At 38.8% G+C, this 27,501-nt stretch overlaps 1 protein-coding gene across 1 annotated transcript in view; it reads left to right on the top strand.

Moving 5' to 3' along the window:
* The first annotated feature begins 1,094 nt into the window (after positions 1-1,094).
* The window catches only part of abl1 (c-abl oncogene 1, non-receptor tyrosine kinase), a 66,916-nt gene continuing 40,509 nt past the window's right edge, over positions 1,095-27,501 (top strand). The window contains exons 1-2 of the mRNA XM_057819564.1: positions 1,095-1,663; positions 2,993-3,355. Coding sequence (XP_057675547.1) covers positions 3,229-3,355 — 127 coding nt within the window. The 5' untranslated portion in view covers positions 1,095-1,663; positions 2,993-3,228. The remainder of the gene's footprint in view (positions 1,664-2,992; positions 3,356-27,501) is intronic.

The following is a 27,501-nucleotide window of genomic DNA, read 5'->3' as shown; positions in this document are numbered from 1 at the left end:
CCGAAACCACAAATCGCTACAAAGCTACGAACAGTTTTGCTGCGGATGGGTGCAGGATCTGCACATTATGACCATAGCAAACGGCAACACCTTCTTTCTAGCAAAGGTAGGCAATGTGTGTTTACATTAGTTTGTGACCACGGATGTACAAATTTTTTGTTGCAGAAAATGTAGCCTGTGTACAAATTCTTTGCCACTCTCTCACGTCAAAATATTACAGCTTTTTCATTTAGCAACGACAGGAATTATGTCTTATGAAGACAATGCACATGTATGCATGCTAGTTGTTTAGCCGAGCTATAGCTAACAACAGGCCGACTTAGGGCATAAAGTTACTGAAATTTGCGTAAACAAACGAAATCAACTTACCGGAGTGGAAGTGCATAGAGCAAACTCTGTGTGTAACTGGAGAATCAAACGTTATGCCCTTCCTACTGATCGAGGCCACCCATGCCATTCTTCGACGTTTGGTAAGTTCAGATATGACCTTTCCCTCGCCTTTTCTCCATGTAGGGATCCGGAAGAAACTCAATGGTGTTCCGTCGAGCTGTACATTCTCCATTCTATTCGATCGGTTGTTGCAATTCTTTACTGCACAATAATTTCCAACCATTTTTAAAGAGCGACCTGTGTTGAAATGCCTTACTGTTTATGTTTCTCGCTTCCACAATGGCGATAGCGGCGGAAACCTCGCGAGTGCCACGTCATATGCTCGAGCCTAATACATTTCAGTTCAAAGATGGTTATGTGGCCCAGTCCACGATTTGTTACCAAAATACAGTACTAGTATTTTGTGTAATTTATTCATTCAAAACTGATTTTTCAGTCGTAAATCCATTACTGTAGTGCGTCCAAGAAAACATTTGATGTTTTCACCTCAATAAAGCGTCATAAATAAGCGCTCCCGTCAGGGGGGGACATTTTTCGGCACAACACCGGCCCACTTTCACCCTTGGCTTTGGGCCAACAAAAACTCGGCAGCGGGACGCCGTTGGCCCGCGGAACGTAATTTGGCTGACTCCTATATTTCAGTGCTGCTGGTTTGAAGACTTTTTTTTTTTTTTTTTTCTGGTTTGAAGACCTACTACTAGCCCACGCACGCAGGCGACGTCACTCGTTGTCCCACCCACATATTTGTGTAAACCACCTTGCATATGGAAGTATGGCGGCCCCAGCAGCAACCCGACGACAAGAGCCCGGCCAGAAGTTCACGTTAACTCCCCTGAGTCTCACATGAGGGGCGATGAGTAGACGAGTGAAACCCGGCGGCTCGGCAACGGAGAGCGCAGTGACAGCGAAGCGGCCAGCGGCGGCCTCCACGCGGGCACCACAGCAACCCTTGGCGGCGTCCGGCTGACGGAGGAGTCGACTTAATTTCTCACTCCAAGTGAAGTCCGCTGGAGGGGGAGAGTGTCTCGGACGCTGAACTTTGCCACATAGCAACCCGGCGACCGGGATGAACAAACATGTTAAATTTGGAGATGTTTTTGTAGAGAAAAGTGCTTGGGTGAGGAGGCGACGCGGCCCCCCGACCAACTGTTGAATGCTCCGTGCGCCTTCTTCAAAGTGGTCCAGAGGCTAACGCGAGCTAGCCTTCATGGCCCTCTGCAGTTGTAGCTTGTGGTGTTCGGCTAAACTACAGGATATCAGTTTGCAACAGCAAGTAAGCTGCCTTTCAAAGCTCTCTTTCCTTTATCAGGCATAATTTCAGAATTTATCCACTCTTTGACTTCACTCATCGATAAAATGCCAGACGGCAACTTTGAAGTTAGGAAAAACAATAGCCCTGTGCTAAGTTTCTTCGAGTTGTATGCAGGGTGGGCCAGGTTTACTCCTTATAAATACTTTTTTAATATGAAAAAGGAAGGGAAAGAAGGATGGAGAATGAATGGTTAGAGAAAAGGAAGGATGGATGGAGTTAATATAATGCAATGAAATGATAAAAGGGAGGGAAGAAGTTGTTTTGAAAAGTTGAAATTCTGTTAGATTGGAAGGATGACGGGAAGATAGGATGGATGGTTTCAGCTCAAGGGAGGAAAGAAGTGGGGATGGTGGAAATTAAAAAGCTGGGTGGATGGAAGGGATGTTGGATGAAGGATCTACTGCAAGGAATGATGGAAAAAGAAAGGAGGAATGAGGGGGCTGGAAGCAAGGAAAATGGGATGATGACAAGAATAGAGTTAATGCATGGAGGAAAAGAGGAAAATGTTGAATGGAAGGAAGATAGCTTGTTGTTATGATCGGAAGTAGCGGAATGAAGCATATAAAGGGAGTGTGATAGAAGAATGATGTCTATTTGTCACAAAAACATCTTTAAAGACAATAGTTCTATTATGACGTGATTTGATTTGATTGATACGATCCTGAAACAAAGTGATAAGACCCAATTAAAATGACATTCTTCCAGTATTTTTCAAACCGGCAAAGGGTCTGAGCAGGGTTTCTTTGACAGCGATTTTGACAACAACAAATGACATAACATGCACTGAATTGAATATTTGAACCATGAAATCCCCTTATTTCGAAGTGCAAGTCTGACAGGCAACAGCCTCCATATGTTTTGTGGCATGAACAGCTTCTCCGCAAAAGACAATAATTTGATGGACCATCGAAGCCACATAATGACACTTAACATGACAATCTTTTTAAGGGACAGTTTAAAGATTTGCCAAACAAGTCAGTTTCTATCAGTGCCATTTTACAGTCAATATTTTTATGGTCGTGTGATCACCGAGATAGACAAAGTGAATTCTGCTCTCGGATTGTCTTGTCTCAAGCACAACACTAGATATAATTGGCGTGAAAGGAAGAAAAGAAGGGTCCGAGGAAGGCCGTGTGTAAGGAAAGGATGGAGAGAATAATGGAAGGATGGAATGAAAAAATAAGGACAGAATGTACGAGGGACGTTTATTTGTCTATATGAGATCTAAAATTGTCCGATTAACCTAGTTCAACTAGCCTCAAAGTAATAACTGTCCTCCCATTCCTTCAGATTCACCAAGCACCCAAATCCCATTAATGCGTGGCAAAAAGAGGCACGTTGGAGAAGCTTGGACCAGCAGATTTGGTCTGCTAAATCCAGGAGCAGACACTCCCAGCCAGGGAGAGGCACTCCTACCGTTGCCTCCTCTCCTGAGACCTTCTCGTTGCCTCCTTGCTCGCTGGCCAGTTGTCTGACGACTGAGTCGGGCCCTGAGAGTCCCGACTTTGGCCTGGCACCCCGCCCTTATGGGTCAGCAGCCAGGGAAGTTTGTCGGCGACCAGAGGAGACCCAGTCTTCCAGCCTTCATCAAGGGTGTGAAGAGGGAGTCCACACGACATGGGACTCATCCTACTAACGTCTTTGCTGTACACGGTAAGAATGAATGCAATGGCTCCGCATGCCTCTTTATATTCTTTCAGATCTTATCCATTATCCATTCGTTAGTAAGGGTAAAGCTCAACCTGTAATGAATTAGGATTTTCATTTCCATTGTGTCTTTAATCTTGTGAATTACAAATTTGATTATTCAAAATACTGTATATAATGTGTGTATTAGATGATATTTAACTTCATTTAACGTCTTTAGTTTCAAACTCCTTGGTAAATGACAGTTTGCAGTAGGCATGTGCCGGTTACCGGTTTCACGGTTTACCGTGGTGTGAAAACGTCGCGGTTTCAAAACCGCTAAAATTTTCCGTCAGACCGTAGTATGGTATTCGCTATTTTTCTTGTGTCAAAAATGCAGTCAGAAGCGGCTCGGCGCAGCAGCGCTCACCCCCTCCCGTTTGTTGCTGTGTGTGAAAGTGACGCTATCGGCTAGCAAGCCAGCTAACCAAAACAAATACTCCAAATATAAGGCGTACTGTTCTTCAATTTATTGAGCTCTCAAATCGTGGTAAGTGTAATATACAAAATGAATACATTTAAAATGTTGTACAATTAGATTTTTACATGTGAGTAGCTTCAACAGATTAGCACCATGGAAAAAGTTCGCCAAAAACAAAACACACATTTTCCTTTCAAATTCAATATAAAAACTAACTAAAAGCTTACAAAGATGATAGTTAGCCTAGGCTTACCTGGGAGAGCAACTTCGTTGAGTGTGACAGCCGCAGAGTGAGAAAACAAGCTTGAGTCGCTTGAATGAAGGGGAAAAGTGATGGCGTCAAAGATCGCTAATTGCGAAAGATGATCTTGCCGTAAGCACAAATCCACGTTCGCTGGATCAAGGAGAGGTCTCACTCCCAATGTTTTTTATGTTATTTTATTTTATTTTATTTTTTAGATGAAACCTTTCCACAACAATATTGACATTTTAACTAACTTATACATTTTTAAGTAACTTATGAATTCTTTGTTCTTTTTAACACAAAGGCATGACATCATGTAGACTAGAGTTGACACAGTGGCTGAAAATGGCGAAACTTCACTTAAGCTTTTCCACCCTCAAAAAAAAAGTCATGCAGTATAAATTTCTAAAAAATTTATTCAGAAGTGTTTTTACTTTTTTTATAGAAATTATTTTGTTCTTGCTCTAATGTTGAGCAACTTGAGCTGTGGCTGTGAGTATAGTCTATAAGTTATATTTAGTTTAATTTTATTTAAAATATTTTTTTATTGATTATTTATATTAACAATATATTCATGTTCCAATTTGCAACTATGGTCTGAAAAAAAAAAATACTGTTCAATGGAAAAAAGTTGTTTTTTTTAACATCTCAAAATTTTTTGGAGCTATAAATGCAATACCGTGATACCGTGAAACCGCGGTATTTTTGCTCACGGTTATCGTACCGTCAAAATATCATACCGGCACATGCCTAGTTTGCAGATGCCTTTTCTGATATGCTGGCTATGTATGTTTTAGACTGGTTTTGGTCATAAATGGGAGTAGTGGTGTGCGATATGGGAAAAATCCTCCACGCTATTTTATATCACGATAGCGATATGCCATGATATCTATTTTACAATCATTTGATCAAAAAAAAAAAAGTACTATGACAGCTTTCTCCCCCTCATTTTTTCTTTTTCTTATTTGCCACAAAGATACATGTGCATGCATGTAGACCAGGGGTGTCAAACCGGTCCTCAAAGGGCCGCAGTGGGTGCTGGATTTCATTCTAACCAAGATGAATACCTTTTCACAAATCTGGTGTTTTACAAGTGTAATCAGTTGTTTGCAGTAAGGTGCTGCTTGTTTTAGAAGAAACCTCTTGGTTGATCAATCTGTGCTGGATCTGTTGGAACAAAGAGCAGGACCCACTGCAGCCCTTTGTGGAATCTGACACCCCTGATGGAGACAATATTATCTAAACTAGTGAAATGACTTGTGTCATGTTTGTTCTCCTTCAGAAACCATATTAAAACAAAACATATATTTCCTTCATCTTTTTCCATTTTCAACATTTTTAAAAAAGATCTAGGGAGCCACAAGGGCAGTGCTTAAGAGCCACATGTGGCTCTAGAGCCACGGGTTGTTGACCCCCGCCGCCATAAACAAATGGCCATAGAATTCTAAACATTGTTGACATCTTTGGCTTCAATACCACTTGATGGCGCCATACAGCAAATGAACAACCATGAAGCTTCATCTCAATTGGCTACAAAGCAAAATATGCAAAAAGTATTGTAAAATGTAATGTTCATTTTCTTTGATAATTATTTCTTCTGTTACTGTTCCAGTTGTTTCATGACTTGCTAGTTATTCTATATAGTTATGTGACAATTTTAGTTTCGTTTTGAAAACAATGAGTTTGAATTAAATTTGATTTTAATGACCTGCTGTTATGAAGTGAATGTAAGCTGATGCATTTGTAAATACAACGCAAGTGTAATTTGGTCACTTCCACGTTTGTAAATGATCCAGGTCTTCGCAGACGGATGTACTCGGGTCATGCTAAACACAAATCCACCACTGATTCAAAGTGCTTTACCAAGCATGCTTGGTTGGAGACATCTAGAGGTCACTTTAAGCACAGCTGATGTGCTAAGCTGTGACCACTAAGTACATGAGGGCTGCAAGCTTGTACATACACTTTCTGCCCAACATATCCCGATGTTGACAACATGAGATACTCATGATGATATGTCATTTTATATCGTTCTGACGACATATATCATCATATCGCACTTCACTAATTACAAATATCTCAGAGTGTCCTGCCTACTCATCCCGCATTGCATCGCTGTAGATGATACATGCTTTATTAGACCTAAAGGGGCACTGGTTGTGGCTCAGACAGAGAAATGAGAAAGACAGCTACAGATTGAACAGGCACAGAAACGAGTCTGGTAACTTATATTGACACACATCAGAATATGTGATGGGGCACGACTCCAATGTAAGTCAATGTAAGTGCATCAACTCTACTGCTTTTATCTATTTGCAAATAATGTACTTACTCTAGCAATGCTGGGGGAGCATAATGGTACAACGACACACACTACATATTATACACATTGTGAAAATTATTCTTTAGAAACTCCTACTTCAACCAAATATTTTGAATGGTAGTATTTCCCTGGGTAGTTGTATTTTATTTTATATTTGATCTTGAATCTGGTCAACATTTTTTTTTAAAAATTGTTAAAAATAAAAATTCTACAATAATTCTCACCCAGCTCTAATTTAGAGCTGTCCCGACTAGTCGACATTGTCGACGTCATCGATGACGTAAATGCATCGACAGGCAAAACATACCGTCGACGGGTAATGACGGGTTAAAAAAAAAACAAAACATGCGGATAAAGTTTAGAATGGCGGGCGCTCGCGATGCATGCAGTTGTTACTGGCACCCCCAAGGGGGCCGCTGTTATTTCAATGTGACCGGCATTGTCAGATTGAGCAAAGAGGAAGAAAGTGGGCGAGCGAGAGAGAGGGAGCGAGATCGGTGAGTTGGGAAAGTGCGCGGGTAGCGGAGTTCAGTTGCTGCATCCGTCACGTTTTTGTTTTGGTCAATAAAAATATCCATAAAGAGCCATCCAACGCCTCTCGGTGTTTTTATGCACGCCGCCGCCTTCCTGAGGAGGAAATCTGATGAACCGACGACAACGAGTCAACTGAATCGCCGGTTCACTCCTCAGTACGGCGAGGAGTTGAAAACACCGCCAATTACCAAAAAGGGCAGAATTGGTGACACGTGAAAGTGGCATAAAGCCAAAAAAGCGGACCAGAATAGCCAAAGCCTGGAATTACTGAATTTTGCTAAGCTGAGGTCGCATACCACGGTAGCACGTCAGCTATGAACGAACACTTGAAGCGCCGTCACCCAAGTATAATTTTTGAAGACAACAAGAAACAACAAGCTAGCGGATTGTAAGTCCATACAACTTTCTAACGATGTTTTTTTAAAATGGAAGTTACCTTTATGTACGTCGTATCAACGTGCATTTTACTTAATACAATAATTAATATATATATATTTCTAAATTAATTTTTTCAGGATCATGGAAGCTCCCACTTGGGGAAAATATATACATATATCCTGTATATACGTAGTATAATAAAAATATATATGGAAACAGCACTGGCCTGTTTACTGTAATCCATGACTGCACTAATGTTAGTTACTTTATATTATAAAGTATCATTGTGTATATACACATAGTAGTATGCTATAAAATTAATACTATATATTTAATTTTTGTTACTGTATGTGTGCCTCTCATTCAAAATAATTGTGGTAATATTTCAGTGTGCCCTCTACTTTATCTATTTTCAGGTTAAAACAAACAAAAGTTGAACAGTTTTTCCCCTCCCCCAAAAATGCGGGATGCACACCAGAAAAAGCATCTGAACTCACACACAAAGTATTCTGAAAATGGTTGTCCGGGACATTGCAATTCATTTTAACATTTAGAAATATATAGACAATGACATACCACAAAAAGAGTAAGAATTGTTTTGACTCCTGTGAAAGAGGTGAAGTTTCAGTGTTTCCGTTTACATTTCTTTTGCACTAGTTAATGCCAGCAGCATTTGATGTCATTGTTTGTGAGTTATTATTGATATTTATGTTATTTATTTATACGTTAATAAAGAATTTAGGTGTTCCAAAATGTTTTTTGTTAATTAATAAGCTTCAACAAAAATTTCATTAATAAAGAAGTAAAAAAAAAAAAAAATTGATTAGTCGACTAATCGTAAAAATAGTCGGCTGACTAATCGGGAGGAAATTAGTCGTTTGGGACAGCCCTACTCTAATTATGACCTTATTCTAAAAAATATGGAAAACCAGTCTTTCTTCATTTTTTCTTCCAGCTACACATATACAATTTAAATTTTGTGGTGAAATTTCCTCTTGTGTGTTTTTTTTTTTGACTGTGCACTTCATAGTCCTGGGCCCCCTTGCACTAGATGTGTGCCATATATGCGTCCTGCAAACTGATAGGTTTACCAAACATGCTTATTAAGGTAAGGTTGTACGTTCAATAAAAAGGACGTTCAATAAAAATGGGATAAATTATCAGGACATAGTTTGTGGTGCGGCCCCTAAAGTATGCACAATGCTTGCAAATTGTAAAATTCTTGTGCTAAAAAAACACCCTAGTTGGTCAAATTTCAAAATTGTCCTATATGCATGTGTGATACATCATTGGAAAGCTTAAAATCTGAATTTTCTGGGGAAAGAAACATTTTGAACAGGAGGGCATTTACGTTTTTTTTTTTTTTTAACCCCTAAACCCTAACTCGAGGTGAGAGCATGAGAGGGCATAATTAAAGACACCATGATTTTAACGAGATATTATCGAGTACGTACCTTGTTTCGACCCAAAAACTCTGTGTAGCATGTCTCACAGAGTGTCACGACACATCTTTGAATGACCACAGCTGGACCTTTTGGGGATTTTATGGGTGAAACACGGTAATATAACAAGGGTCTCAATACAGAAATCGCAGACATCAAGGATTGGTCGAGATTTTCTTTTTCAAATGTTAACCCTTTTAAACTTTTTTTCTTTAATTTTTCTTTATTTGAATCGATTATTTATCATTTACAATATCGGGGAAAATGCGACAGTAACAAAAAAATATAATTAAGCGATAGTTATGAAGTAGATATCCATGACCTGTTTACAGACACTATTTTTTTCATTGTGAAGTAATTTGTTTAAAAGTTTAAAATATGCAAATGATTAATTTTATAAAGTATTTTTTTAAAACGAAATATTAGACATCAATTAATGATTCAAAGCTAAAAGTGATAGAATAATAAATATAATTACCGGTACTTGCCTTAGAATAATAAATATAATTACCGGTACTTGCCTTCTTATTATGGCTGGGTTGAAACAAAAGCAATTGCGTGGTGTCTTTAAACAGGGGTCTCCAGGGTAAAAAGGACAAATTAAAAATAGTCCAGGGGCTTAATGTGCGGTGAAACTGCTATGGCAGCATAGAGACATAATGTTTTATCAAACACAACAGTTCTTTTGGCTTAAAATAGAGCAGTTTATTTTAAAGACGGTGCAATGCCATAAGCCCAAAAAAACATACCTAAATATCCTCAAACGGTCTATGATTATTTTGTCTGATCTCTATCTAGCCTTTACAATCCTCAAAGGATAAAGGATAGGATTTTTTTTAATGTACATTGTCCTTAGTCCAGCATTGAAAATGTTCATTCCTCCCACCACCATAATGCCAGTTTATCTGTCCTTCACCCTCTCTTAGCCCAAGTATGATTTCATTTATTGTTCAGTCAGGCGGTGACGTAAAAGTATGCTAACGGCATGTAGAATTTGCTTCATGTAGATCTGTGATCATCTCGGTCTGGGAATACTGTTCACAGCCTCTTGGTAAACACAGAAGTGGAGGAAAGAGGGAGCTTGTGTTGGACAGGACAGGGAAGGTCAGAAAAATAACGCAAGCACAGGGTCAGCGACAGTGACGCTTGTTTGTTTTCCCGCTTTCGCCCCCGCAAAGAGCAGTTTGACCGTCCCGGGGGGTGTGAGTCACGATGGAAGAGGAGGGCAGTGTCAACATATTATTTCAATTTTTGTGTGTGTGTTTTTTCGGTGCGTGCTTGTGTGATCCGGGAGCGTGCTGGTTCTTCACAGGCAGGTTGAGACCTCTCGCCCTGTAGCTGCCTGGGAGCATGATGGTTACTGCAAGCGGCAACCTGTCTTGTAGTTGTGCCGCCATCTCATCGATGCGCGTAATTGCTAACAGCGTGACCAGCGCGTTTCATATAGCTGATTATACTGTGACGAGGTACATTGAACGTGACTGATTTTGGAGCAGATTACAAGTTGCCTCAGAACTTGGTGTCGTTACCCATATACCTCTGCCTTGACTAATGAGTTAACTCTCGAGTCAGGCTTAAAATGCATTTGTCTCATTGAGCAGGGGCACAACGAATGATGCAATAGCTAAAAAGCAGATTTCAGGATACAGCCAAATAATAAGTCAATTCAATACATTTAAATAAGATAATAAATACAGATAAATGATTATGACAGGCAAGAGAATATATTTGAGGAAAAAAAGTTACACTTATAATTTTTCTCTTTTTGTCATTGTGCAATGTGCATTCAGTGCAGTGACAGCTCTGGGGTGAAAACCTTTCCGGAGTCTGTCTGTCCTCACTTTAATTCTTTAAATGACCACCTCGCTTGTTCTCAAATCATTATTCCTACAGTTGGACGATTTTAAGATCAAGTTCAAAGAGGGAAATAAACTTAACGTCGATCTCGGGGATCAGCAGACAATAAAAATATCGTCCATAATGTGCTGATGGAAACTGACCACTTTGGCCAATTTTAAACAGTCCCTCAAAAACAGTCCAATGTTGATGGTTTTCAATTTGTTTATTAGACTCCAGATGAGGTCAATTGTAACGCTAAACACACATAACAAAGAAAATTACCGTACACATTATTGTCGTGAAAACTAACTCGATAAAGCAGTTTTAAAAAAAATTGTATTTGCAAGAGTATTCAGTGCTGATAATTTTATGTTTATATTTATTTCATACGTTAACAAAATATATTTAAGATTTCTGTCGTTTGCTTTCATTTCAGATTCTTTAAAACTACTAGTTAAAAAAACATGAATGAAAATGGCATATTAATCCTTAATAGCCCTACAAAAATAAACAACCAACGTTTTGGTAAGTTACCTGCATGCTCATACTGTATAGACAAGTTTCCTGAGCGAAACATGGGTGGCGCTATTTTGGACAATGTCTGCTCAGAACTTCGGGTTTAGAAAAAAACAACATAAATTACGGTTGAATTAAGCAGTGTGTTGACAAAGTTAAAACTGCAAAATTAAAGCAGAGGTACTCACGGAATCTCCAAAAATGGATTCAGCACGACAGAGATGAGACGTAAATGAGATTGTATGATTTTTCTTATCACTTAGTTGATCATTCGTGGACAAAATTATAACAACCTGTCAGCCTGTATTGACGTGATGTGTAGATTGATACGCTGGCCACTTGAGTGACCAAAGTGAGGTGAAATTACAAATTATATTATATTGGCCGATTGCAGAAGGGCTGACATGGATTTTGTTGTTACAAGGAAATACTACAAGGTATGTACATATAAACAAAAATAGTATGTCATTCTTTTTATTGCAGATATTAGTTACAATAAAACATTTGGACAACATGATTCCATATCTTGTTTTATTTAAAACGATTGGTGCATGTGCAAAACAGGTCAATAATTCACAATTTATAAAATGATTAGAAAAATATTAACGGAGGTTGAGCATACGGCGAATGTGTTATGAGACAGCAGAGCTTAAGGGAGCCAAACTTTCACCCGACATTAGGAGACCCTTAGAGGCATTCAGACGGGCTTTCTCCTGCTGTCCTTGGTAATTCCAGCTCCAATAGCGTATCTTAAATGTCGTTGCAGTTAAAAAGCTCGTAGTTGGATCTCGGCATCGAGCTGACAGTCTGCCGCGAGGTGAGCCACTGTCTGTCCCAGCCCCTGCCTCTCGGCCGCCGCTGGGAGTCGAGCCTTCCATCATCAAAGTAGAATGCACATAGTCTCGATATATGTCCATCAACGTACAATTCAAGTTGTCTTCCCTTGCCTAATAGCGTTTTCCAGCTTAGATTAGCAGCAGGCTAGCAGCAGACACAGTAATTGTGGTAATTAATATTAAATATGATAATTATAATCATCATCCAAATAACAATATCAAAGGCAACAAGTCATGCGCAATATTTTAGGTTTAGTATTTTTTGAGCACAGGACACATGAAAATGCAGGGATAAGAAGAACATACCTTCCATAACACCAGCGGCAACATGGCTACAAAAACACCCGGTCTTTGTGGTGGCACGAGCTTGGTTCCAAATCTGCCTTCATGAACATGTTGTCCTCCCCTGTCGCGATGATGGCAGATGGATGCGGTATTTCCACATTGTCTTTTTAAAGGGATTTTAATGAGTAATGTTACTCCAGCTCCACTGTTGTTTTGAATGGAGAAATTCTAAAAAAGAAGTTGATTGCAGACATAAGGAAGTGAATCAGAAGTACATCAGAAACATGTCTATATGGATGTTTACAGGCTGAAGAGCTGCATGTTTTTTGGTGTGAATATTCTTGTAGTTTATGGCCCGGTGCGGCTTATATGTAAACAGATTCTTTTCTTGTAAAATTTTGTGAATGCGGTTTGCAGTCCAGAAATTACAGTATTTGAATGAAAATAAAACAATATATCCAGTGACCTAATAAAGACCATTCAAAATCTGGTAGTAAAACCACTTGTCAGGGAATATAGAAAAGTTCCAATAATTTAAACACAACACAGTGCTTCAGGTAACATTTATTCATTCAAAGTATTACAGGAAAATTAAATTTAAATCATGGGTTTCTTCAATAGAGGCTAGTTAAATTACAGTCTTCCAAATATTAAGCATTATAGTATTTAGCTGGCCTTGAATGACTTGAATCATTTAAATTAGGGAACCCTCCACATCACAGCACTGGCCAACTTTGGCAATTGCTATGTTTATTTAATGATAAGCACTACACTAATGCAACATATTTAGAGAATACTTAAATGATTTATACACCACTGATCTAACTTGTCATTGAGATAAGCTAATCTCATTTTGCTGTCATTCTCCAAATGAGGAAGCTGGACTGGAGGTCTTTTTCTTGATCGTGGTTTGTTGGACTCTTTGCAATTTGCCCACCCAATGATGTTTTTGAATGACTATGTGCAATGATTAATGTGATTCTTATCTGAAAGTGCTAGACAGAAATTAGAATAATTGTTCTGAAAGGGGTTCATTTATTTCATCATAGACATATGGCACTTGGTAATGATTTTATTTTTAGAGAATTTTGATGGTTGTAACCTACAGATGGCAGCACAGTGCACTAGTAGTTAGCGGGTGAGCCTCAGACCTGTTTGCTTATGGGTTTACTTTAAAACCTGGCTTTGGCTTTCTAATGTGAAGTTTCCGTGTTGTCCTCCCATGTTCCATGCAGGGTCATTGAAGAATTGTCCATACTACAGGTGTGAATGTTGGTGGCACATACTGTACCATCTGTGACATCATTTGATTTGTGTGCGTGCTTTTTTCCCCAACCCCAAATCCCCAACGGCAGCTGCATTCAAGTGCATGTGTAGTAAGTGGATCTCTTTTGTTGTGTAACTGGCCATTTCTTTGCTGTGACCTGTGGAATCTTTCTACCAAATCACCGACTGTGATTCCTTTTGGCCTGAAGATTGTGTGTATGTGTGTTTTGATGCGTGTATGCAGGTACCTGAGATCAATGCCTGTACAGGGCAGCTGTTGCAAGCAAAGCGATGCTGCCATGTCTGCGTGTGATTGGCTTCTCCCTTTCATTTTGTGTTTTAGTGCATGATATATGTGCAATTTTCTTTACGTATGTTTAGCTTTACAATTTACTACGCCTGCAGTGTAATTAACCGCTTGAAAAACGTCAAACTTCAAATTTTGAGGGACTATTCAAAATCTGCCAAAATAGTCTACATCTCTACAGGTACACTGTTGACTAACTCATTCACTGGCATTGACATTGATAAACATCAAATCCCTTTGAACTATGCAGATCAAGTTTCAGTGCCATTGACGACAATAGATGTAAAATCATTTTGGACTGAGATCGCTGCCAGCCAGCCAGTGAGCTAAATGTCACGGCTGATTATCGAGATGGACCTCATGTTTATATTGATCCTTTCATTCATTCAGTTTCCATGCCGCTTTTTCCTCACGAGGGTCGCGGAGGTGCTGGAGCCTATCCCAGCTAACTACGGGCAGAAGACCCTGAACTGGTTGCCAGCCAGTTGCAAGGCACAATGAGACATACAACCATTCACGCACACACTCATACCTACGGACAATTTAGTGTTCAATCAGCCTACCATGCATGTTTTTTGGGTTGTGGGAGGAAACCGGAGTTCCCGGAGGAAACCCACGCAGACACGGGGAGAACATGCAAACTCCACACAGGAAGGCCCGAGCCAGGGATTGTACCCCTGATCTTAGAACTGTGAGGCGGACGTGCTAACCACTCAGGCACCGTACCGTATATTTATATTGATCTCGATCTTAAAATTGCCCATCCTTACAGTTATTATAGATATGTTTTAGCATAATTTTGCAATCAAGGCTGCATCAACTAATCAATTAAATCGATTTTAAATCGATAAATGAATTAGTTGCCAAAGAATTTGGTAATCGTCTTTTGCCGGCAGCTACGAGCGGTCCTGTTTGAGTCTTTGATTTTGTGTACAGTAATGTGAGGTTATGTGTGCGTACAAGTGTTTAGAGCAAGAGAGAGAGAGAGAGAGAGTTCACTGCTCGCCTGCTACACTCAGGTTGGGTTGCTGAATCAATAATTTAACAAAGTGTTGAGAGTTAGCTTGTCTTTTGTGGTGTTAGAGCCAGTGTGCCCCTGTCAGAAGTGAGTAAATAAAGCGAGTTGTATTGTTTGTATTCTTTGTTGATGAGCCGTTATTACTCAGCACGTAGCGCTAAGCTAGTTAGTGATTATGCTAATCAGTATTTTAAGTGTCCACTTATATTGTGTTTTGGAAAAGCATATTAGCACTTGAGTTATTGTTAGATTGTAGAGTTGTCTCATTTCTTTTTATAAAGAAACTACACACATAAACCCCTTCATTTAACAGCTTAGACAGAATCTTCTTTCAATACAAGCTCCCATTCAAACTAAATTGTCATGCAAGTGTGCTCTGAAATTGGATTTGGATTGTATTTATGAACAAGAGTTTGATGAAGAAAATTGATTCATTACAGTCTGCCTCCTCCTTATTCAACTTTGTTGTTTAGTTTGTTTAAAGAAAATAAATGTCATTGACACAAATTATTAGCACTTTGCCCACAAGATAAAAAATGTCAATCAGCAGCACTTTTTTAATTTTTATTTTAATGAATAGGACTTCTGTCTTATTTGTGTGCTGAGAAATCCTTTTTGTTTTATATTCAGAACCTTTACTAAAAACCTTAAAATGTTTAATGTACTTAAAACAGTACAGCTGTAGACTACAGTTAAGTCAGGAAGCCGTAATAAAATAATAATATTGAAGGAAATGGTCATCCATTTATTCTTCATGGGTACTTACAACATTCCCACAACAACTTCAAGTAAAATTGTGCTCCACAGATTTTCTATGGGGTTGAGATCTGGAGACTGGCTAGGCCACTCCAGGACCTTGAAATGCTTCTTACGAAGCCACTCCTTTGTTGCCCTGGCTGTGTGTTTGGAATCATTGTCGTGCTGAAAGACCCAGCCACGTCTCATCTTCAATGCCCTTGCTGATGGAAGGAGATTTTCACTCAAAATCTCTCGATACATGGCCCCATTCATTCTTTCCTTTACACAGATCAGTCGTCCTGGTCCCTTTGCAGAAAAACAGCCCCAAAGCATGATGTTTCCACCCCATGCTTGACAGTGGATATGGTGTTCTTCGGATGGAATTCAGTGTTCTTTCTCCTCCAAACACGAGAACCTGTGTTTCTATTCAAAAGTTCTATTTTGGTTTCATCTGACCATAACACATTCTCCCAGTCCTCTTCTGTATCATCCAAATGCTCTCTAGTGAACTGCAGACGGGCCTGGACGTGTACTTTCTTCAGCAGGGGGACACGTCTGGCAGTGCAGGATTTGAGTCCCTGGCGGCGCATTGTGTTACTGATACAGTAGTATCCTTTGTTACTGTGGTCCCAGCTCTCTGTTGGTCATTCACTAGGTCCCCCTGTGTCGTTCTGGGATTTTTGCTCGCCGTTCTTGTTATCATTTTGACGCCACGGGGTAAGATCTTGCATGGAGCCCCAGATCGAGGGAGATTATCAGTGGTCTTGTATGTCTTCCATTTTCTAATAATTGCTCCCACAGTTGATTTCTTTACACCAAGTGTTTTACCTATTGCAGATTCAGTCTTCCCAGCCTGGTGCACGTTTACAATTTTGTGCCATAGTGGAGTTCGGGGTGTGACTGACTGAGGTTGTGGACAGGTGTCTTTTATACCTATAATAAGTTAAAACAGGTGCCATTAATACAGGTAATGAGTGGAGCCTCATTAGACCTTGTTAGAAGGAAGCTAGACCTCTTTGACAGCCAGAAATCTTGCTTGTTTGTAGGTGACCAAATACTTATTTTCGACTCTAATTTGAAAATATATTTTTTTTTAAATCAAACAATGTGATTTTCTGTTTTTTTCTCCACATTCTGTCTCTCATGGTTGAGGTTTACCCATATTGACAATTACAGGCCTCTCTAACCTTTTTAAGTAGGAGAACTTAAACAATTGATGGTTGACTAAATACTTATTTGCCCTACTGTAAATTAATTGATACCTCTGCCTCATTGCTAAAACTTACTGCTATGTTCATTCTTTTTTGATTGAACATTTCAGCCTTTTACTCTTAATTCATTTTTATTATTGGCTGTGATGCTGGTACTTTGGAGAGGCAAATATTTTTTAGGCTGTACTAAGTGAAAAAAGGTTTAGAACCAAAGCTCTAGTGGCTCGCCCCTCAGCTAAGGGCCAAGCCAGTACTAATGAACTCGCACAAATTAGCAAGAACAATTGTTCCCTGCTTTCATCAAACCCTGTCCACCTGGAGGGAAGACAGACATTACTAGCGATTGTTTGAAACGGGTACGTGCATTCATACAGTAAATCGTCAGCGTCAGAGCAGCTTAATGTCAATGATGTGTGTGGGGGGGGGGGGGGGGGGGGACAAATGCTGAGTTGATGGCACTTTCCTCCCATGAATCAGCACAATATTACATCACATTTCCCCTCCAGACATAGAAGTCATTTGAAAAGATAGTTGGAAAAGTTTTCTCCAGTGGAATCCCAATCCATGGCGGCACCGCTATGTTATCAACAATTTGTTGGTATCTGAAAACAAATGCACTTTTTTTTCTTTACAGCATTCACCAATATTTCTGAAATGTTGAAAAATAAATTGAAAGTTATATTCTGGGCTTAACATTTTAGCTGTAAAATTATATTGGAAAAACTATGCATAAGTAAACAATTGCAAAGCTGTTTTATGTTCTTATTCATCCTTGATATTACAAGGGATCGTTGTATACTGTCATTTTATACTGCTCCTGAGTCCATCATCATTCTGTATTTTTAATTTTACCTTGTTGTGTACAACTTTACTTAATAATAATTAATGACATGTTTGAAGTTCAATTGGTGTATTTAATTTCTTATAGAGATCGACCGATAGAGGTTTTTCAGGACCTATACTGATTCATAGACTTGAATGATTATTAGTAGTTAGAGGGGCTGATAACCGATTTTTGGAGCCAATATTCATTTGCAGTAAAAGTGCAAAAATTGGCGTAAAAAAATTGAATGATGCAAATACTGAACTTTATTGAAATGCCTAAAGCATGTTTATGAAACCGCACAAATAGAAAATAATAGTCTAAGTATCCCTGAGCAAGATACAAAACCCCACGTTACTCCTAGTGCTGCATCACCAGTAGGTAGACGAGGATATAGTTTAATGCGCTTTGAGGGCCTTAAAAAGGATTTTTAAAAAATGTCGGACAGTTGGTATGCAAGTGGGGAAAGCGGCACAAAGCCCAAAAAGCGCACCAGAGTGGCCAAAACATTGACTTATTTTGACGAAACAAAGGAGAGTACACTGTTGTGTCCTGTTTCTTCAATGCCAAGCTTGGCTGCACGTCGGCCGTGAATGAACACCTAAAGTGCCGTCACCCAGTTGTAATTTTGGAAGACGACAGGAGTCAATTACAAGCTGGCAGATTGTAAGTCCATCTAACTAACGACATCTTTTATTGAAATTGCTAAGCCTGTCGCGATATGCAATGAGTCCGTTTATCGCACGGTAAATAAAAATGCGGGTGGTAATTTTCATATACATATTTCCTCCACACTCTTCTCACCTTTTTAACCGGTGACCCATTTTCATGCCAGATGTTTTTTTATATTGATTTTTTTTTCATATCGGCCGGTCCGATTAAAAAAAAAAAAGAAGAAAAAAAAAAAAGTCAGATACCGATATACGTCAAATTTCCGAATATCCGCGCTGATAATCGGCCCAGCAAATAATCGGTCTATCACTAATTTCTAAAATACTGAACTTTTATATAGTGAATGTTTCAATTACCTTTCATAATCAACATCCTTTAAAAATAGTATCATGGCTTACAAAATTGGCTTTATAGATCGTCAATCGGCTAATTTTTTAAAGAAAATGGGATCGGAATTAGGCTTTAAAAATCCCATATCTGTCGACCTTTAGTCCCAAAAATGTATTGAGCTTGACTGCTAGGCCTGGGCAATGTAAGAAAAATTGATATCACTATAAAAAATATCGATTATTGTCACATGTTTTTTCTTTAAAATTTGAAGTCTGATTTTTGCCCCTGAGTGAAAGTTGACAAAAACAAGATGCTGCTTTAACCAATCTTTATTGTCAGAACAAAGATGCATGGTGACGAACTTAGCATTTCGCAATCATGAGGAACATTGCACAAAATTAAAACATAATAAAATGCAGGACATTGCACTTAAGGTAATCAGAATGCACAACATTGCACAAAATCTGAGGTACATGCAATCCCCAAAAGTAAATTATTATCAATAAAACTAATTTTAATTTACACTCAGCAACATGTTAAAGACTTTCAAAGTCTTACAGTGTCTGACAATGTCAACAAAATAAGTTTCAAAAATCTTACAAATAAACAAGACAGCCATTGCTTTAAAGGTTACAAGCAAGAAGAATAAGTCTGTCCACAGTAGCATGCTTTAATGCTGATCTGTAACTAGTCATGATGTTCCCTCCTGTACTGAAAACCCTCTCAGAGCTATCGTTCATGTTGCATCAGCGCCCCCCCCCCTTTCTCCGGTGTTCGGGTGGTGTAATTACAGTTTAAATCCATCGACTTTTATCGATTAAAAATATATATTTTTTAATCTTTATGTTAACAAAAATTATATGACGGTAAATATTGTTTTATCGCCCAGGCTTGACCTACCTGTGATTAATTTGTACCTTGAGCGTAGCAGACAGCCTGTAACTAAAGCAGTGGAGACGATTTTGCATTCACATTGCTTCGTCACAGCTAATAGACTCGTTCCTTGCTTTCTCTCATTAATTTTATTATTATATGATATATTATATGATATATATATGATAAACTTTGCAGATTTTCCAAACCAAACTATCAAGTATTTTATTTATTTATTTATTTTTTACAACATGCATTGTTTTGCGCTCAACAATTGAAGATGTAGACATGTTGGCTTCACACAAACAACACCAGAGAGTCTTGCCAACATCTGTACGGCTTGTGTTTGAGCATATGACCTTGTGATTAAAGCTGTTTGCTATTTATTCAGCTTTTTCTTTTTTTTTTTTTTTTAAAATCCTGATTGTCTTGTGTGGCCACCCGCTTGCTTTCCCATCCATATGGTTTGCACATTTCGCAAGAAAGACCAGAGGCCAGTGGCAATGCATATCAACAAGCATGCAACTTGTTTGCAGCAACGCGACTTTAATAGTGTAAACACTCTTCCTCTCTTTGTTTCTGGGTTGACCCCATTTTTCAAGTCCCTACATAATCTTTCTAAGTTTGCGAGGCAGGTCTTTCTTTTTACAACCTCTGACTTACACAAGAGTGTTGCTGCTTTTCTTGTTGCTGTGTTGCTGTTTTGATCAATGCACGCTACTCTCCTTGAATTGAAAATATGTTTTTTTGTGCCAACAAAATGAGTTCATTAAGTAAAACGACAGAAAACAACGTGATTATAACCTCAAACATTCTATACACTGGTCTGGATGAATTTGGCCTGTTTATCTACAGCGTTGAGAAATGAGCAGCGATTTTGATCAATCACCTGGTTCTTGTCCCCTTGCTTCAAATATCTTCCAAAAATCTCGTCTGGATTTAACTAGCCCAGTTTTGTCTGCACTGTCAATTGCCGTGATTGTGAACACACAATCATGAGTCAAGAGTTTTGCAGGAGAGAAACTGAGACTGCTTGAGCTATTTCCATTGTGCGAAAAACATTTAATTAGAAAGCTCATAATTACATTGGCCATTGTAGTCCTTAACCAGCACTGACGGATGCCTAAGGACTTAAAGTGCCTGTGACACGAAAAAGCATGTTTATCTCATAATATACTCTGTATTTAATGCTCCTGAATGAAATGGACCGCTTGGATGTGTGTGGAAGCGATCGCTATATTTGTTTAGTTTTTTGAATCCCGCGCCATGAAAATGAGTGATTTCCGGCAATAGTCTCGAGTTGAGAAAGAGGGCGCTGTGACGTGTATGGAGGAAGGAGTCCTCTTCACTATAGAGCCGTACTGTTGTATGAGAAGGACTAAGGATTCAGCTGATTATGCGGATTAATACGTTTATTTTTCGCATCACGCCAGCCAAACGGCTACAGAAAAATCTTGCTGTACGAGGGACAGGTGTGTGCGCCTTTTTGGGGTTTCAAAAGGTTCCCATTCACGGGTGGATATTGGCCAAAACAAGCACTACTACTGTGGGACCAGTGGAATTACCAGGAAGTGAGTAAACATCGTGTTTTGTATTATGTCAAATACTGGGATCATTTTAATATGGAGGTGGCTTGCATTTTGTGGCTGACATGCTCCTTGCCCCCTTGGCCGACGACCGGCGACTTGTCGCACATCCCCCCGCTGGGAGAGCACTATACTCTGCTTTTTCCCCTCTTCATGTGCCCGGCATTCTGTCAAATTTTCCACCCGATCAGAAATTGCAACTTTGAGTTAAAAATGGCCACGAATACAGCGATTACAAAGTAAACACTACAAACGTTCTTTAAATAAAGGACTACTTACGTTTGATCATGGATGGGCACGTTCCCCGGCGAGCTCCTCTGTCCGTTGTAGCAGGGAAACGAGCTGTAAATTGCTCTCCGCTGGGCGGTTTGCCGATCAGCAACGACAATCGACAACCCAGTCGTGATGTCAAATAACCCAGGCTAGTTATGTGTAATTTTCCGCTTCAAACACTTTGAAACATCACTCAGTTCAGGTTAGCATGTCGGCTAGTTGTCACGCCTCTTCGTTTGTTTACATTCTCCGAAGCCAGGGAAAGGAAATGACATAAGCCCAATTTAGGTAGCATAGAATATCGTTCGGGAGGTGCGACAGTAAAGGTGAAGTCGACAGTTTTGACCATTATGGAGTAATTTTGCCATGTTGTCTTGAATAAATGCATTTTTATTATTTCATATTCCATTTAGCACAAGACTGTTATTTGACATTACCGTGCTATTTATTTAGCTATAAGGGAAAAAATACTTGGATAAAAATAATATCCTGTAAAAATATTGGAGTAGAGAGACCGAAACAATGACATTTTGCTGCTCTCTTCATCACGTTTTCATCGTTCTGAATAATTCGCCCTCAACGGGCTGACTGGTCCTTCTCAAGCCATTTTAGTTTTACATCCTGATCATCAATAAAGTTCCAGAAAGAGGTTATTAGGGAAAAATACTTGGATAAAAAAAATATCCTGTAAAAATATTGGAGTAGAGAGACTGAAACAATGACATTTTGCGGCTCTCTTAGTCGCGTTTTCCTCGTTGTGAATAATTCCCCCTCAATGGGCTGCATACTAAATCAGATGAAATCGTGACTCTGCTGACGTCATCCACCTGTTGGGGACGCTAGAGCCCTACATTGGTAGGCGTGGCTAACCGGCAAATTAAAAGACTCATTTCTTGTCATCTGTGCTTTGCTAAATTGTTGTATATCGTCGAATCGTCTCAAAATATGATTCTAATTCACATAATAATCCTATTTAAGTATTTTTTTCTCCTGTCGTACGCACTTTAACCTTGTACCGACATTGCTTATGTTTTGTTCTTTTTTTTTTTTTTTTTTTTTTTTACCAGTGGACAGCTCTTGATGGAATTACATCTCTTCTCATTGCAAGCATTTCACACATTCTGTTACTCCCAGAATCATGAATTAGGATTTTCAGAAAATATCCCATAATACTACAATATGCAAAGGCTTAAGGCCTCTTTAACTCCTGTGTCAACACGTGAGTTGACTCGCACATGGTCACGTGATACAACGCGCCCGTCGACACTTGTGTTGATGTGTAACTGTGCTATTTTTAAGTGCAGAGTCTGACAGAGCCAGAATACATAGATATACAGGTATGTATCTACCTTAAAAATTTAACGTGCAGTTCTTGAATCCCAAAATTGGGCATGCACCCAAACTTGCAAGGAGCTTTGTGGGTTAAACTTTGGATTGCCATTTAACATCACAAAGCACTAATATCATACAACTCTTGGGGGGTGTGACTTGACATAGAATGACCCAGTATCAAGCCCATCAAGCATACTTTTTTATGAACAAAACAGTTTAATAAAAAAATAACTGTTCTTTGTTGTTGATAAACATGTGGGTCTACTACACTATTGTAGTTCAAAGTCCGATGTGCGGGTGGTACATGAAAAGCTTAGTATTTTTTAGTTGACGTTTGCTGTAAAAGTTTGAGAACCGCAATATAAAACATTCACATGGAAAAGTAATTACGGCAGAAACGAAGCACAACAAGTGACATTCTTCTGCCGCTCCACATACTAGTGTTTTTCACTCTGTTGATAACTTTAAAACATCTTATTCCTGTATGGTCTTAAACCAAGGACCCCCTGCCAATATTTGAGCCAAGTAGATGGCATCGTTCCTCCCCACAAGAACAGCAAACATCTGCAGTCTGTGTGCAGTAATGCTTTCACTTTTTTCACTCCCTCTGCACTGCATTAAGATTTTTCTAATTGACACCGATAGGGTCTTCCTAATTATGATCCACCTCTAGAAGTGTTTCTTTAGTCTGTTGTCTGTTGAAAGGGTATGTTGGAAAATAAAGTGAGCCAGGTTCCCGTTTGAGTATGGATCGGTTGTTTCAGGCTTAACATATGCAAGGAAGAATTTTATTTTAGCTACGATCTTGTCAGTCACTATAGATCAATGTTGGAACTGGTTTGGTAATCCGTTCTGCTGCTAAAACTTAACACGACTTTTATCAGAAGAGCGTTTATCCCTCCATAAAGGGTTTTACCTTTTTACATCCTGATCATCAATAAAGTTCCAGAAAGAGGTTAGCCCGTAGGTGCGTGTACGTCAGATGCAATGCACTAGCTTGATTATAAATCACATTATTCCCACTATGATCTCACTTGCAAACAATGTGCTTCATGTTCCTCCATCTGCACCCCTCCTCTTTTTCCACCTTGGTTTTATTGCCCCCTTTTCCTTCATCATCTCATCCCCCAATCCTCTATAGCGCCGCAGTAAATTAATGGGCTATAAGAGCGTGCCTGCATTTCTTCCTAATTGTACGAGTTTGTGTAAGAATGGAATACAAATGTTTTTTATAGAAGTCCTGCAAAAAAAAAGTCAAAGGACCTAGTTCATTTGAGTGGATATTGTGCATAAATGCTAATTAGTAGCACACAGCAAAGCATTTAAAGCTGCAAACATTGAGGTGCCAAGACAATGAATATAAAGTTAGTAATATAAAGTAAATTTAGATAGTCTGCATAGGTCCAGATGGACCCTTTTTTTCTTTTCATCTTTTTTGTTTCTTTGTCTTGCGGTACACATAAATTCTAGCTCGAGAATCCTCTGTTTAACGCTGTCTGCTTCCTGTCACACGAAATTATAATTTTTTTTCAGCATCAGTGACTTTTGATTACTCTTTAATTATAATTGGGTCCATTTTGTTTTTTGACTGCTATATACAGTGGGGAGAACAAGTATTTGATACACTGCGAATGGGTTTTCCCATTGACTGTGTATCAAATACTTGTTCTCCCCACTGTATCATATCACCCATCGTGCTCTGCCTAAGCAAGATGAAAGGGCTTTAGAAATACATATTTACCATCATTGTTTAATGTTTACAATTAGTGCTGCAACGATTAATCGATTAACTCGAGTATTCGATTAGAAAAAAATATTCAAATTAAATTTAGTTGCCTCGAGTATTCGTTTAATTAAAGTGGCGTTGTAATGGTTTATTTTGAAAGTGTTTGCATTTAGTTTTATTGATTTGGATAGATACACTGCCCTCTGGTCTGCCTCTTTTCACATGGCTGAATCCAACTGCTCCCTGTTCAGACCAACATAAGTTAAGTTTTTGTTTTTTTAATGCATTCATAATTTAGTTTATAGGTATATTTAGCCATTTTTTGTGGGAATATGTGTCTGAACCATTTGTTTAGAGCATTGTAAAAAAATAAAAACGTTAGCATTTTGTAGCATATAAGCTAGCGGACTTTTTCCTATGTAAGTTAGCCAATTGTTCTTTTGGTTTACATAGATCCTCATTTTTTAAAATAAATTTATACCGTTTGAGGCTCAGCTCAAGTATTTTAATATTTCATGTTCCTTATCCGATTACTTGATTATTCGAACTAACTAGTCCATCGATTAATCGACGACTAAAATATTCGATAGCTGCAGCCCTATTTACAATTATTCATACATACTTTTAAGATTAATCGAGTAATCAGAATACCAACTAACAATACCAACACACAATACAATAAAGTGCAAGTAGTGTTCAGCGATTATATTTAAAGGCGCACTACCTGATTGGTTAGCTAATCAATCTGAGCAGTTTATATAAATTTTGAGTGATCAGTCGATCACGAAAACGACCGTACAACCGACCTTCTCTGTTTGTCCCCTATTTGCGTCCATTAGCCACATTAGCCCCCTAGCATTTGATTGTGGACATTGGTCATTAATGTCAGGATATTCTGAAGGCGCACTTTTTGGGTATTTTCATACATTCACATCACCAACAATATTTACAATGGTAATGTCTGCCGCTTTTTGCTACGTTCATATGGGAACGTAGATGGTCTTATTACTCTTGGTGACAGCTCACATTTGGCTCACATTCGGACTTCCAGCATTAAAAGCTATTAAGTTGTGAAAAAAAAATAAAAGACTGTTAATCCAGAACATTTTGCTAATCGTGGAAAATATGACGATAACAATGGTCCTGCGTATTGCTCAGTAGCAATTGGTGTGTGCAAAGGAAGCCCAGTCAACGACTTGACCGTTCCTAATAATTAACTATGCGGATAATTTTGGCAAAAACAAGTCTAGATACAAATACGATAACACCAGATATTTATCAAACTGTACAATATTACTCCGGGAACTTTGCATACTTTCTCAGATGCCCACTGAGGGGTACACTTTAGTGTGCTTTCACACTAGCACTGTTTGGTCCTTTTTAAACGGACTGGAGTTTTTACTCTGATAGCCCGCTTTGTTTTGTAAATGTGAAGGTGCATCCGAACTCTGGTCCGCTCAAAAATCGTGGGTCTCGGTCCACTTTAAGTGCACCCTGCTTCGCTTGTGAATGCAAGAGGACCATGGTGTGCTAATGTTACATTACGTTGCTGTGATGCTCCACGCTCCCTTCCCTCCCATTGTCCAATCAATGAGTGTGCCTTTCATCCACGTGATGCTACTCGGAAAGTTCGGATGGCGCAGTGTGAATACTGAACCTTTTAAACAAGTTATTTGCAAGTGTTGCGTCTGGTAGCTCTCCAACTGGACCCTGGTTTTCTTGGTCTCATGTGAAAGTGCCCTTAATCACCACTGATAGAGCTATTTAAAAACATAAAATATTCACTCTCTGTACATCATAACTTTTTACCTATAGATGGTAGGGGTGTGCCATCTTAGCCACCCCACGAATCGATTCGATTACGATTCAGGGTGCTACGATTTGATTATGATGATCACGGTATTGACGATGATCACGATTATCGATGCATCGTACATTGCTAATTAATAAAGTAGCCAAACAAATTTGTCCATTATTTATTTAAAATATCCTAATGATTTAACAGGAATGATGGAAACATGCCCACACAACAAAAAACTGCCCTTAAACTGCTTTTTTTTACAAGAAAGGGCAAAAACATTAACCATTTTAAAGGCTGTCCTTATTTCTCAACATGCCTATACAACACAGAGATGACCTTGAGATACTCTTTTTCACAAGAAGGTGCAAAAACATTCTGGAAACAAACAAAGTGTCTTTAGAAATGAAACTTCTTTTAACCACAATACTTTTGTTTCCACAGATTTCTGTACTATTTCGCATGTTTGTAGTGTTACCGCTGAACTTAATCCTGGTTTTAAACGTTCTGCATGTGGAGTAACTTATGTACACCACCAAAAAACGCACAACTTGACATGGAAATGCATGTTAGCGAAGTCGATAATTAGCATAGCGCTCGGCGCTAACAAGTAACATCTCAAAAACAACAACAATAAAGGCTAAACAGTACAAGAGGGTTCGTGTACTCACCTCTGATAGATGGACACGGGATTTTGCAAAACACTAGGGACTTTTTCCAATTTACACGACTTGAACATACTGCTGGACAACTGAAAGACAACGAGCAACGAACTCTCTCTCTTCCCCTCTCGTTCTAAAAAATAATTTGCACACAGAAACGCGACTGCCGGGTGCCTGTCTGTCTCATACAAAATTTATTTTCCAGTCTTTGGGGAAAAAAGAGTAAATCTCTCGCTCAGCAACCGGCAGCATTCATCATAACGTTGTGCGTGCGTCCGTTAAAGGTGTCCGGGCGGCAGAGGTGTCTTGAATTTCATTCTGCTACGAACGGCTGTCATAAAGTGATGAGGGAAAATCGTTTTTTAGGGCTGCAGCTATCGAATATTTTAGTAATCGAGTAATCGACTGAAAATTCTATCGATTAATCGAGTAATCGGATAAAACAAATATATTTTTAGGTGAAGAGCAATTATAGATATACATGAGAAAACAAGACATTTGATCATTTTCAGTCAATCAATGTCTTTATTTTTTATGTATATTGTTGAAAACAGCCAACAATTGCATCTCAGATGTAACTAGAATTTTAAAAAATGACTAATTCACTGTTTTCACTCAAAAAAACCTTTAGATCTTATTTTTAAAAAAGTATATATATATATATATATATATATATATAT

Source organism: Corythoichthys intestinalis, chromosome 17, assembly GCF_030265065.1.
Source record: "Corythoichthys intestinalis isolate RoL2023-P3 chromosome 17, ASM3026506v1, whole genome shotgun sequence".
In the NCBI taxonomy this organism is placed as follows: domain Eukaryota; kingdom Metazoa; phylum Chordata; class Actinopteri; order Syngnathiformes; family Syngnathidae; genus Corythoichthys; species Corythoichthys intestinalis.
The sequence above is the reverse complement of the archived record's forward strand: the minus strand, read 5'-3'. Positions and strand labels throughout refer to the sequence as shown.